The sequence below is a fragment of the Pimephales promelas genome, chromosome 4 (genome assembly GCF_988280905.1).
Source record: "Pimephales promelas chromosome 4, fPimPro1.hap1.1, whole genome shotgun sequence".
Lineage (NCBI taxonomy): Eukaryota > Metazoa > Chordata > Actinopteri > Cypriniformes > Leuciscidae > Pimephales > Pimephales promelas.
This window is the reverse complement of record NC_142772.1, coordinates 10,302,064-10,316,992: the sequence shown is the minus strand read 5'-3', so window position 1 is coordinate 10,316,992 and position 14,929 is coordinate 10,302,064. Positions and strand designations below refer to the sequence as shown.

General features: G+C 36.2%; 1 protein-coding gene across 1 annotated transcript in view; it reads right to left on the bottom strand.

Moving 5' to 3' along the window:
- The window catches only part of camk4 (calcium/calmodulin dependent protein kinase IV), a 97,441-nt gene that overhangs the window by 29,321 nt on the left and 53,191 nt on the right, over window positions 1-14,929 (bottom strand). Inside the window, exons 7-9 of the mRNA XM_039662379.2 lie at window positions 2,892-2,982; window positions 1,671-1,745; window positions 1,433-1,508 (exon numbers count right to left, since the gene is read on the bottom strand). Coding sequence (XP_039518313.1) covers window positions 1,433-1,508; window positions 1,671-1,745; window positions 2,892-2,982 — 242 coding nt within the window. The remainder of the gene's footprint in view (window positions 1-1,432; window positions 1,509-1,670; window positions 1,746-2,891; window positions 2,983-14,929) is intronic.

Genomic DNA, 14,929 nt, shown 5'->3' with positions numbered 1-14,929 from the left:
GAGTTAACCGTTAACATACATAAGTTGGATGAACAACTTACTCAGGGTGTGTTTGACGGTAAGATAACCTTGCTTTCTGGAAAACAGCCCTGAGCTCGGGGCTTAAAACCAAACAATCAATGCAACCAATAATCAATGAATGGGAGTAGGAGCAGGTTTCACTCAATAATTACACTTAGGCTATGTTTACACGGAAACGATTCTGAAGAGAAAACGCAAAAGTGGCGTTGCGTTATCACTTTTTATTCTGCGTTTCGACGAGCGTTTTGGGTGGGAAATCCGCGTGCATATGGTGACGCAAAAGAGTTTGGAATTCAATGTAGTATGCACTCCAGGCGGCTAGGTGGCAATGTGGAGCACTGCCACACAACAACACCAAGACTGCGCGCCTGCGTACAACCTTCACTGTCAAGCAGACTTTTGCGTTTTTCCCTTTACACGGGAACGCGGCAGTGGAGCGTTTTTAAGATTTCCACTCTGGAGGGTGGTTTCACTTTTTTGCGTTTTTAAGCCCCCAAAACGCCGTCGCCGTGTAAACGAAAGGGACATCCGAAAAAATATTTTTACGTTTTCACCCGTGAGCGTTCTCGTGTAAACAGGGCCTTAGACTTTAAGAGTGCTGGCCTGAATGAATAGAATGTATAAAAACAGGAAAGTGGCCGCACTATCGCATAAATTGTTTTATTTGCACAGACGTGTTTCGGCGCATGCGTTCCTCAGTGTGCAACCAACCAACCGAAGACAGGTGCAACCAATAATCAAACAATGAAAAAACATGGAAGCTGACACCCAAAACAGAAACAAACCATGGGAAATACTGCAAATTAGATTACTACTAATTCAAATAAAACTACAAGACTAAAGTCTGTATGTGCACTCTTAATAGTAAAATTTTTACATATTCAATCTGGAACTGAGCAGTTTTCTTTCTCTTTCTTTCTTACTTCGCTACCTTTATGTAGGTACTAGTTACTTTGCTAGTTACTAGCTAATTTGTGCTACTTTTTAAGATCGTCTTGTATACAGTACATCTAAATATTATCCCCTGTGGTTAGAAAGTGCATAAATACATTAATGCCTATTTCACTTGAATTTCATAGGAATACAAAAAAAGAAATTCAGGATTACATTTGAGTTTTTCAGTGAATAACTGGTTCCTTACAAATGGGTCAAATGGATTTAATAGCATGTAAACTAAATGATGACATTTCTAAAACGTTTCTGACAAAGAGTAAACATTTCTCAGACTTTTTGTAAAATAATTTATATCAAACTCCTAGAATTGCACACAAAAGTTCAAAACGTGCTTCACACTTGAGACTGATCTGAGACAAAACCAGCCTCTCGTGACTGATATGACAGAGAGATGGAATGACTAAGCACAGCATTCTTGTGAGAGAATAACTTTAGACAAGTATGTCGTGTCACTCACAAAATGTACGTGATAACTCCCACAGACCACATGTCAACCTCGGGGCCATAGGCACATCCCCGTAAAATCTCAGGAGCTGAGGAAGAGAAAGAAAGAACATCAGAAGAAAAGAATAAAAGTGGGAGGAGACGCTCTGCTGCACTCATGCTGTAAAAAGAATAAAAAAAAAAAATCTGTAATTCTCTTTGTGCAAATAAGCCACAGATGGTGCTGTTAAAACACTCTTTAATGAACTCACCACAATAGCCTGGAGTCCCACACACAGTCTTCATTGTTACCTGATCGTCTACAATTTTCGACAAACCAAAATCGGCTGTAAAAGATAAATCACACCAAATAAAAGCAGATTAACAAAAAAAAATCTATCTATCTATCTATCTATCTATCTATCTATCTATCTATCTATCTATCTATCTATCTATCTATCTATCTATCTATCTATCTACACTGTAAAAATGAATATGCTTTATCTAATCAATAACATTGTGGCAACAGATTACAAGCAATATTATTTATTAAATTGAACAAATTAGAATTGAGTAATAGTTAATCAAACTAATTTTCTAATTAATTCTAATTTGTACAATTTAATTAATATTATTGCTTGTAATATGTTGCCACAATTTTATTGATTAGATAAAGCATATCATTTTTTTCAGTGTATCGTATTATTCTTAGTGTTAACATTCTTGAATACAATAAAGAAATCTTGATACATTTTTTGCTAATTAAAAATGTAAATGTCTTTAAAAAATGTCTCGCTGACCACAAACTTTTGAATACATATGAATTTGAATACATATATAAATGTACTTTTTTTATTTTTAGAAATTAGGTTAACAGTTTAATTTAGCAAGAATGCATAAACAATAAAGTGACCGAAGTGCTGTTCTTTTGAACTTTCTATTTATCAAAGAATCCTATATATATATATATATATATATATATATATATATATATATATATATATATATATATGTATATACAGTATATATATATATATATATATATATATATATATATAGGATATAGCACCTTATTAGAATGCTTCATTCTTTCATAAATAAATAAATAAATACTCATGCTTATAGTGCTTAATATATGCAAATATTTGCTTCTGCATTCCATTAAGTTTGGATTAGTAAGTTAAGTTTGCTTTTGTGATGAAACCTGACCTGGACAGGTTTGCATGACATTAAGTCACATGCTGAAGTTTAATACATCCGCTTATGAGTTCAAATCCTTAACCCAAACTATGAATGAGGAAATCATTACAAATGACCGGTGACAGCTACATTTGAATATGACACAATTTCAGTGATTATTCTTCCTTTAAATCTTACAGTGAATGTTTCTCTTATGCACAACAGGATCATGTTGCATGTTTGCAAGCTAATTCACCAACAAGAGATGTTTTGCCAAACTGCAGTTCCCCCATCAAGCAAATAGAGAGCCTTACCTATTTTGAGCGGAGCATCTGGCGCTGATGTGGCGTACAGCAGGTTCTCAGGTTTCAGGTCTCTGTGCACTACACCATTCTCATGCAGGTACTGCAAACACACATGTAGACACAGGGGGCTTTCTCTTATTAATCTGTGGTGTACACAGACACATGTGACTGTACAATATAGTGACAATAATTAACATGCACAATGGTGAACCATTTATAGTTTTCAAATTCATATGGGAATCTCCTCTGTGGTTGGTAAACAGATTAATCTGGGCCTGATAATGAACAAATTTAAAGTAATGACCAAGCTGTACTGATTAAACATGTTTCATAACTAACATAATTTAGTGCATCAAGAGATCTTTCCACTGCTCGGAGGCCATTTAAGTGTTACACTGTAGCCAAGGACGCACTGTATTGATATTTCTCAAACTTTTTATGTTTCTATCTTGAGACACTAGTGTCACACTTGCTGTGTGTGTGTGTGTGTATATATACTGTATATATACTGTATATATATATACACACACACATACATATACATACCAAAAGAAGTTCAAATTAACACAGGAACAGAGTAACACACCAGCTTAACAATAGAAACATCAAAGCAAGACAAAGGACTGAAGAAACTGAGGGCTTAAAGAGTAACTAAACACTTAACCAACTTTTTTTAGTTAATGATCTGTAAGAATGAATCTTTATTAATACCAGTCATTGATTCGAGTAACTTTTTTGGCATTTGTTTATAAAGTGTTCTATTTCTACAATATATGGTGTAAAAACGTCTTAGTGCTGCCCTCTTCAGGTTGAACGGTGGCTACTGCAGTTGAATTTTCCTATTGGATGTTTGCGGTTGTACGTGGCACAGCGGTTGTTGGTGACGTAGGCAAGTTCCATACAAAGAGATGCGTCTCAGGTGCACGCCCCCCTCCGCTGGGCTCTGCCCACTTTTCCAGCATTTTTCAAATATTGCCAGGCTCTGACCAGGGGTTTAGTTACCCTTTAAATATACAGGGATGCCAATCAACAGAACAAGGAACAGGTGAGGATTAATCAGGAACAGTAACAAACAAGTGGCGGGAAACCGATAACAAAGAAAAATATAGCTGCGAGCAGCGATGGCGGGCCCAAGCCGGTGGCACCGCAACCCCGGTTCCTTTAGTTACCTAAAGGCACCCGGGTGGCGGTGCCGAAGGCTTTGGCCCTTTCATGATTAAATGTTAAAACGGCTTGCCATACTCTGTCATTTCGACTAGTCAAAATTATGTTACAGATATCTTAAATGATAATACAAACTATCCAAAATGTAATTACGACTAGACAGAAAGACGTTGTTGATATCTACAATGTTAATTCCGGATAGGCAAACTTAGCTTTATACAGGGACATAGGCTCAGAGAGAGGCTCACCATATTCAAACCAAAATATCGGACTTCCTCTTGGTCCGAGCTAATGACTATGTAATAGAAAGTTGTCCGGCTTGAGGAGTAAAATGTATATACCGATTTTTGTAACTGTAGATAAAACTAACAACCCCACTTTTGTCAAAAGGTGGCGCTATTTAGTCCTTGCACCATGCCCGTTTCTGAAACTTTGCACGTCTACTGGCTAATAAATGTAATGTATCTGTTGAGTTTCAAGCAATTTCAATTTCAATTTGACTGTTGAAAAGAAGTGCGCCGATTAGATACTCAGGATCGGTATCGGCTCTGACACTGCCATCTTTGACGAGGCTGATTCAAATTCTATATTGTGCATATACTATTCTATGTAAGGCACAAAGGCACAAAAACTTTCTAAAGTACCATAAAGTTTTTGTGTACTGTATTATAAGTGTTCTGAAGCTATTATGTGATATAGAAATTAATATTTAAGTCATTAAATTCAAGAACACGTAAACTTTTCCCTCTCTGCGCCTGTCAGTCATTCTCCATTCAGCATTCAAACAGCACGTCGCATTCGGTTACAGTCAATGATGAAACGATCTTCAAGATGATTCAATGTTAATCCTATTATACTGGGTCTTTAAGATAAAGGTCTAAAGGTCTATATTTTCGAATGAAGAAACTTTTTCTTGCTGGACTTTATTGCTGTAACTTAATCGTGTTACTTTCTACCGGGTGTCAGACGCTGTCGGTTAGATCACAACACTAGAGTCAGAGCACTATAATTGTTCTTCACGCACACAGTAACTGAAATTTAAAACCTTTAAAAGAAAAGGCTCAATAAACTATTGCATAGATATATAATGTATAATACACTGTTCATAAATATGTATTTCCTTTGTGCTTTGAACTTTTCAATACGGACTCAATGCGCTGTAACTTCATGTGGCTTCAAGCACATCATTCTCCGCTCGGGATGCACATAAGTGCTTTGTGCTGCACCGTATTAGAGCTGTAATATCATAATGCAGTGACGTAATGACAGATTATTAATTGCCTTTCAATTATATGTTGCTGCGTCATTAAACATCTGTCCTATGCATTTCAAACATTTATAGCAGCCATGGCTATATCTTTTTATGATTTTTGTTATCTTGTTTTTCATGAATGTATTTTTTAAAAATAAGAGCAATGTGTATTATCTATTATTAATATAGTTTATAATAGCATTTTTGTCATAGATTATGACAAAGTAATCATATGATCCACCAGCGAGGAACCAGCAGAACAGAGTGAACATTCTTTCTGTTTAGTTCAATCCTACTTAATAGGAATTTATTTAAAATGCTCGCTCTACTCCACACCATTAATGTCTTGTGCGGACATCCGTATTTTGACTTTCGGTTTTAAGTAAGCGATTTAAAAGCTCCCAAGTCCCAGCGGAGTCACACGTTGATTAACCGGTGGGAATATACACCATAGGCCTACCTGATATTGAACACAAGAGGGCAGTATAGCACTACGTATGACTCAGATTATTATTTTTTTCTGAATTTTACAACAATTCTGGCTGTTTTTGAACGTAAACATAATTCTTAAATGAAAAAAGGGAAAAATTGGGGAAGTTATAATATTTGTATAATTTAATTTAGAAACAAATGATGTATAATTACATTTTTAGAAGATAAGAGGCTTTTAGTGTTTACTTTTTTCACATTACTTTAATCTTTTGCCATAGTTGCACATGTCTACTGGCTAATAAATGTGATGTATCTGTTGAGTTTCAAGCAATTTCAAGCATGCTAAGAGTCCCAAAAGCATCAAAAAAGAATGTTAAAGTTTGTTTCGTTGCCACGGCAACAGTATCAAAGATATCAAAAATTCATTCACAGGTCTACATCTGCCGTGTATTTACATTATACAGATGAAGTTTGAAGCAAATCGGTTAAAAATAAGAGAGTGATTTCAAAGCATTTTGAAAGTGACACACTTCCTGCTGCCAGTTGGTGGCGCTATAACTTTGACTCACAATAGTCACATCCATGTGATCGGTCTCTTACAGCGAAAACACTGCTGAAGTTTCATCAAGATCAGTTAATGTATGCTGAAGTTATAACACACATCCTGTTTCATGTTTCTCGCCATAATTTTGTTTCCTCGCCACGGCCAAACCGTTCGAGGTATCAAAAATCCCGTGGCACTTTTTCATCCTTAATGTCTTGACTTCACGCTGATCGAGTTTCGTCAAATTTGGTTCAGTGCTCTAGGAGCAATAATTTAAATTCCATTGCATGTGTTTTAAACACAACCCTAAATAGCCGACTTCCTGTTGGGCTGGGGTAAAAAGTAAGAGTGTGAAGTATATATGAAACGATGAGATCTATATGTGTACCAAGTTTCATATTATTACATGCAAGTGTGTTTGATTTATGGACCAAATTTTCAGACCAAGTTTATTGACCAAGTTAATCTGATTAATAAACTAATTATATAAAACTATTGTCAATTCACTACAATTAAACTACACTCTAAAAAATGCTGGGTTGTTTTAACCCAATTTTGGGCCAAATATGGACAAACCCTAAATGTTGGGTTAAAAATGTAATGTAAAAAATTAACCCAACGGCTGGGTTAGTCCATATTTGACCCAAAGTTGGGTTAAAATAACCCAGCATTTTTTAGAGTGTAGTTATATGCCTTTACTTATAAAAAATAAAAATAAAAACTTATTTAAAAAATACCAGGCTTGAGAAATGTATTTTCTTTAGGCAGGTCATACACACAGCAGTGAAATGGTTAAGCCCCCTCCCCCTGCACACACACACAGACAGCCAGCCAGTCAGCCAGCCAGCCAAAGACACAGAGACACAGAGACATGTAGGCTCAGAGTGGCCATATTCAAACAAAAATATCTGACTTTCTGTGGGTCCTAGCTAATAAGTGTCAATTAGAAAGTTGTCCGGCTCGAGGAGTACAATATACATACCAATTTTTGTAACTCTAGTTAAAACTAACAACCCCACTTTTGTCAAAAGGTGGCGCTACTGAGCCCTCACCACGCCCGTTTCTGAAACTTTGCACATGTCTACTGGCTAATAAATGTGATGTGTCTGTCGAGTTTCATGCAATTTGAAGCATGCTAAGGGTCTCAAAAGCATCCAAAAAGCATCCTAAAAGAAGGGTAAAGTTTGATGCGTCGCCACGGCAACAGTTTCAAAGATATCAAGAATCCATTCACAGGTCTACATCTGCCGTATGTTTACATTATACATATGAAGTTTGAAGCAAATCGGGTAAAAATAAAAGGGTGATATCAAAGCATTTTGAAAGTGACACACTTCCTGCTGCCAGTTGGTGGCGCTATAACTTTGACTCACAATAGTCACATCCATGTGATCGTCCTCTTACAGCGAACACACTGCTGAAGTTTCATCAAGATCAGTTAATGTATGCTGAAGTTATAACACAATTCCTGTTTCACGTTTCTCGCCATGATTTCGTTTCCTCGCCACGGACAAACCGTTCGAGATATAAAAAATCCCCTCGCAAACTTTCATCCTCAATGTCTTGACTTCACGCTGACCGAGTTTCGTCGAATTTGGATCAAAGCTCTAGGAGGAGTATATGACATTCCATTGCGAGCGTTTTACAAACAAACCTCAATAGCCGACTTCCTGTTGGGCTGGGGTAAAAAGTAAGAGCGCGAGGTATAGATGAAACGATGAGATCAACATGTGTACCGAGTTTCATATTATTACATACAAGCGTGTTTGATTTATGGACCAAGTGTTCGGACCCCGTTCCAGGGGGCGCTGACGAGCCGCCCTACCACGCCCGGGTACCAGCTTCAGCCCGGCTCTGATGGCCGCGGGTTCTGACCCGTGTGCAAAGTTTCAAGAGTTTTCGAGCACGTTAAGGGCCCCAAAAGTGCCCAAAAGGTAGTAAAATAATAAATATAGCTGCGAGCAGCGATGAAGGGCCCAAGCCGGTGGCACCGCAACCCTGGTTCCTTAGTTACCTAAAAGCACCAGGGTGGCCATGCCACTGGCTTTGGCCCTTCATCGCGGATCACAGCTATATATATATATATATATATATATATATACTGTATATATACATATATATATGAAGCCGGTGGCACCGCCACCCTGGTGCCTTTAGGTTTATTGTGCACGACATGCAAAATGTAACCCTGCTTTGACTGATGCAAGCTCTACAGCACAGTTTATAGTAAGAAAGAATATAGTAAGAAAGAAAAGTAAGCTGTTACTCTGAGATGGTTTGGGAAACAAACATTCATCATGTCGCATTGGTTTTAGTTACTTGTCCTCGAACAGAGCCCTAATCTGTTTATATTTCAGTTACACATTCTACATTGATTAAAAAAGAAAAATCAAATGTGTTTTTAATTCATACAGAAATAAAATATTTATAATTCAGCTGAGAATAAAGTTAGTTCAAATTTTAAGAAAAACAAATATATGATCTGAAATATAGCACATTCATTTTTAAATTCATTCAGGTTCAATTACTAAAAATACAATCTTAATTTAATTTAAAGCAAATAATAAATCTAAAATATATGGGTTATATGCATATTTTGTAAAAAAAGAAAAAAAAAGAAAGAAAGATATATATCCAAAAACACAAGGCCTTAAACTTTAACAAGGGTGCAACTCTTATCACTACAACAAACATAGTCACACACACAAGTCAAGTCACTTACATTTTATATGCAATATTGACTTTTTAGATGCAATATTGACTTTTTTCTGTTTCAGCAGAGAAAATAGTTAAACAAAGATCACAGCGACCCATCGCGCATCTCAAAGCAATGTGTTTTCTCATTACTGAATGATTCAGCATTTTGAATCCATGACTCGTTCATTAAGACGGTCATCTGGCGACACCTTATGGTGATTTAGGGTTATGTTTAAAAGTATCGTTCTTTACAGCGATTTTTAATTGACTCCTGTTAAACCAATCTCGTAACATTATTGTGTAACCGATTTAATTTGATCAGCCTTACCTAGGGTAACAGCCCTATAGTGTCTTATTATTCTAAATTATTGAATTTATTGATCAAATTTACTAATGAAAAATTAAGCATACATTTATTAAGACTAGGCTGCCCTGCAGATATTAGGCTACAATATGCAGATTTAAATATACCATTTATCAAATAATATGTTTATTTTTAGGTTACACATTACATTGTTTAAAAAATAAAAATCAAATGTGACCCGCTCTGGCGAAATGAGTCGGAAGTTGCAACCTTCCATTTTAAGATATGGGCCGATTATGTGGAAAAACCATGAAATAACAAAAAAAAAAAAAAAAAAAAATTCAAAGAACAGACATTCAAAAATAATCTCACAGGGTTTCGTAGTCGAGATAATTGAGTAAAGGTATTTAAATAACGATTAAAGTTGTCAAAGCTTTAAATTCGCTGAAATAAACATTGCTCTTCTCAACTCCCCTCGTCACCTCTGAGCATTTCCCGGGTATCCCCTGAAACGTTGAACTCACTGGAGGCTTCTAACCTAAACTGCGTGAGTATATTTATCTGCAAGAAGAATATAGCCTATGTAAGGCTGTAACGATCGCGACACTCAGATCCACGAACCTGTGTCGCGGTGTGAGAAGACAGAATCACGACACAGACACGTCCCTTCAACTCCCGAAGTTATCCTTCACGTCCAGACCCAATGCTAGCTACAACATCTTTAAATTACTATTAGTATTATTTGAAGTTAACATTATAAAATACGTAGACTTACACCACAAAACTTAAATTATTACTAATTTTTTTTTTAAATTGGGCAATTTCAGCATTATGGAGGAGATCCAATTCCCAGATAATTAAATATTTTAATAAATTGGCCTATGTGAACCACACTGCACAAACCAAAAGTAATACTCACCCGATGAAGAAGGGTTGACTCTCTCCAGAACATAAAATCTTTATTTTATTTTCCGTGTTCGCATTTATGAGGAAAAACAATCCGAAGCAGCACTAAAACTTTCACATAGCTTAAACATGCAAGCACAAAGCCTTTCTTTAAAGTAAATTTCGTTTTAAAATAATTATCTTAATTTAAATCAATGTTTCATCAACCAATTACTAGGATTTAATAATAAGAAATAAATTGCAGACAATAGGCTAGGCCTAATCACGACGCGGAGACGCGCGGCACGTGAACTGAAGCTTGTCTCATGAACCGAAAGTCAGCGTATAAGGTATCCTCACAGACATATATATTGAAATGTCTACTTTTAAACACAACCATTCAAAATGAAAGAAAACAGACTGCTCTCTGCTTATGTGGGCTAATCCGTATGAAAACTGAATTTCTCTCTGACTCCTCTTTAATCTTTCTGATTTTAGAACATTTTTGTAAAAGTGACTTTTTAATTATTTATTTCAAAAAAATTAAAAATAAGTTGAGTTTCAGCCTCGTTAAATTGCATTTATATATGTTAATCTATTTGGTCAAATTAAGCTATATAAAATAAATAGTTTATCCCTTAAAATGCTATGGATTTTGAAAGATATCAAAAAAAAAAAAAAAAAAACGGGCAAAAAAACTTTAAAAGCGTTTTTTTTAGGTTTTCAATTGGAAAAAAAAGGGCAGACGACCAGAATTCAAATCTGTATATCGTTACAACCATTCAAGGTATGACCAAGGTATCATTTGAAAGCTTACAGTGTCCTCTTTCCATTAATATCAAAATCTCAATTTTTAAATTTGGGTCACTGTGACTAATTTTGCTGGATCAGGTCGGTCACAAATGTGTTTTTTATTGTAGTATTATTTTATACAGAAATACATTATAATTATATATAATATACAAAATATAACCGTGGGCGCGATTAAACAGTGTTACAATAAAACTCAACATTGTGTTTTTTAAAAATAAATTCAAATAATACAAATCCCGAAATTGCGCTAATTTTAAAATTAAACTAAAACTCATGGCTGCACAAGCATTCATAACTGTGCGCGCCAACAGCGAGGAACCAGCAGAACAGAGTGAACGTTCATTCTGTTTAGTTCAATCCTACTTAATAGGAATTTATTTAAAATGCTTGCTCTACTCCACAACATTAATGTCTTGTGCGGATATCTGTATTTTGACTTTCGGTTTTAAGTAAGCGATTTAAAAGTTCCCGAGTCCCAGCGGAGTCACACGTTGATTAACCGGTGATAACTGATATTGAACACAAGAGGGCAGTATAGCACTACGTATGACTCAGATTATTTTTTCTTCTTCTGAATTACAACCATTCTGGCTGTTTTTGAACGTAAACATAATTCTTTAATGAAAAAAGGGAAAAACTGGTTTAATTATAATATTTGTATAATTTAATTTAGAAACAAATGATGTATAATTACATTTTTAGAAGATATGAGGCTTTTAGTGTTTACTTTTTTGACATTACTTTAATCTTTTGCCAAAGTTGCACATGCCTACTGGCTAATAAATGTGATGTATCTGTCGAGCTATCTGTATCTATCTGTTTCAAGCAATTTCAAGCATGCTAAGAGTCCCAAAAGTATCAAAAAAGAATGTTAAAGTTTGATTTGTTGCCACAGCAACAGTATCAAAGATATCAAGAATCCATTCACAGGTCTACATCTGCTGTATTTTTACATTATACAGATGAAGTTTGAAGCAAATCGGTTAAAAATAAGAGGGTGATATCAAAGCATTTTGAAAGTGACACACTTCCTGCTGCCAGTTGGTGGCGCTATAACTTTGACTCACAATAGTCACATCCATGTAATCAGCCTCTTACTGTGAACACACTGCTGAAGTTTCATCAAGATCAGTTAATGTATGCTGAAGTTATAACACACTTCCTGTTTCACGTTTCTCGCCATAATTTTGTTTCCTCGCCACGGCCAAACCGTTCGAGATATCAAAAATCCCCTCGCAAACTTTCATCCTCAATGCCTTGACTTCATGCTGACCGAGTTTCGTGCCGTGTGTTTGAATTCTCTAGGAGGAGTATTGCACATTCCATTGCGAGCGTTTTACAAACAAACCTCAATAGCCGACTTCCTGTTTGGCTGGGGTAAAAAGTAAGAGCGTGAGGTATAGATGAAACGATGAGATCAACATGTGTACCGAGTTTCATATTATTACATGCAAGCGTGTTTGATTTATGGACCAAGTGTTCGGACCCCGTTCCAGGGGGCGCTGTCTAGCCCCCCTGCCACACCCAGGTACCAGCTTCAGCCCGGCTCTGATGGCTGTGGGATCTGACCTTTGTGCAAAGTTTCAAGAGTTTTCAAAGCCGTTAAGGGCCCCAAAAGCCGCTAAGAGTCTCAAAATCATAAAAAAAAGAATTTTAAAGTTTGATGCGTTGCCACGGCAACAGTATCAAAGATATCAAGAATCCATTCACAGGTCTTCATCTGCTATGTATTTACATTATACAGATTAAGTTTGAAGCACATCGGGTAAAAATAAATGGGTGAGTTCAAAGCATTTTGAAAGTGACACACTTCCTGCTACCAGTTGGTGGCGCTATAACTTTGACTCACAATAGTCACATCCATGTGATCGTCCTCTTACAGCGAACACACTGCTGAAGTTTCATCAAGATCAGTTAATGTATGCTGAAGTTATAACACACTTCCTGTTTCACGTTTCTCGCCATAATTTCGTTTCCTCGCCATGGCCAAACCGTTCGAGATATCAAAAATCCCCTCGCAAACTTTCATCGTCAATGCCTTGACTTCATGCTGACCGAGTTTCGTGCCGTGTGTTTGAATTCTCTAGGAGTAGTACTTCAAATTCCATTGCGAGTGTTTTATGAACAACTCTAAATAACACACTTCCTGTTGGGCTGGGGTAAAAAGTAATAGTATGAGGTATATATGTACGATGAGATCTATATGTGCACCGAGTTTCATATTATTACATGCAAGCGTGTTTGATTTTTGGACCAAGTTTTCGGACCCCGTTCCAGGGGGCGCTGTCTAGTCCCCCTGCCACGCCCGGGTACCATCTTCAGCCCGGCCCTGATGGCCGCGGGTTCTGACCCGTGTGCTAAGTTTCAAGAGTTTTTGAGCATGTTAAGGGCCCCAAAAGTGCCCGAATAGTCGTATAAATAATAATAATAATAATAATAATAATAATAATCCTAAGGAAAACAATAGGGCCTTCGCCCTTTCAGGGCTTGGGCCCTAATTATTATAATAATAGTGAAGAAAAATAATCCCAAGGAAAACAATAGGGCCTTCGCCCTTTCAGGGCTTGGGCCCTAACTAGGTAAAACCAAAACACAAGGGCTGAACCTGAAATCCCATAATTGTCTACAAAGTATTTAATAGATGAAAAACAGTAAGTGACAAAAGTAGTGTTTGAATTCACAGTAAGACTAGGCAAAACATACCCGGATGTCCAACTTTAAGATCATGTAGGCCTACACTGAATGTGGTACGTCCAGATTACATTCATACACACATTTATACATATTTTTATAGCGAAGTAATTACATATTCAAAATAAGTAGCCTACCTACTCAAGAGAGTATGCAATTTCGCCAGGGACTCAAGCAAAACAGAATATACATGTGATGCTTACGTGCGTTATTTAGGTGTGTTTGTTTTTGAAAAACTTTTTTGATATCAACCATCATCAAAGAAGCAATTCTTATACATTCTTATCCCTGCAAGGTCTTTCAACCCTTATCCTTTATTCCATATCTGCCCTTTTGAATTTAGGACAACATGAATAATTTAATAATTTGTGAATACTTTTTATTTCAATAATTCATGCATCAAAGGGTTAAGATCTTAAAGGTTGAAAATCTTAAAATGATCCCTATTTAAAATCTATCACTGTAAAATCTTCCAAGTTAACAACATGTCAACAATTTGTTGAATTTAACTTAATCCCGCCAAGATCCTTGTGCAAAGTTTTTCCTGTGCAAAGGTTTGACATTCATTGTAATTTACAGGAAAGCTTGTATAGAAATATTTTACCCATTTTATATTCTACCAATGACAAAACTGTGCTAGATGAGTTTTTTTAGGGAGGAAAACTGGTAAGGAGCCCTTGAGCGCCTTTATGAAAACAGACTGTGTTTATGATTACTACTATAGTGATTTTAAAGTTGAAATTGTGTAAGACACTTAACAGTAACTGTTAAATATACATTGAGAGCCATTTTAGAGTTTTGATATTTAGCTGCCTTCAGTAAGTGTTCATATGCAGTTGCTAAAGTATTTGGAGTGTTTTAGCACTATTAATTTGCTAGGGTTTTCTACATTGTTGCTATGTGTGTGAGGTCAATTCATAACAATTGGAAAAGTAAAAGGTGCTATGTAGTTGCTATGTTGTTTTTGAAGTTTCATTACAAGCTGTCCACACACTGGTATTACAAAAAGCGGTTAATAGATGATAATTCTTACATAGGCTCTAACCAAAGTTAAATACTTAGTGTTAGGACGTTGTTCAAATCACTATTCCTCAGAATTAGTAATGCTAAAAGTGACACTTGTCTTAGCAAATACTACTAATTAGACCAATGTCCATCGCTTTCAACAGATCTGTGTTTATAATCAGCCAGAAGCACTTGCCAGTGCCTTGGTGAGTGTTACCACGGAAACTCATTAAACAGAGTAGCATGGGCCATAAGTCTGC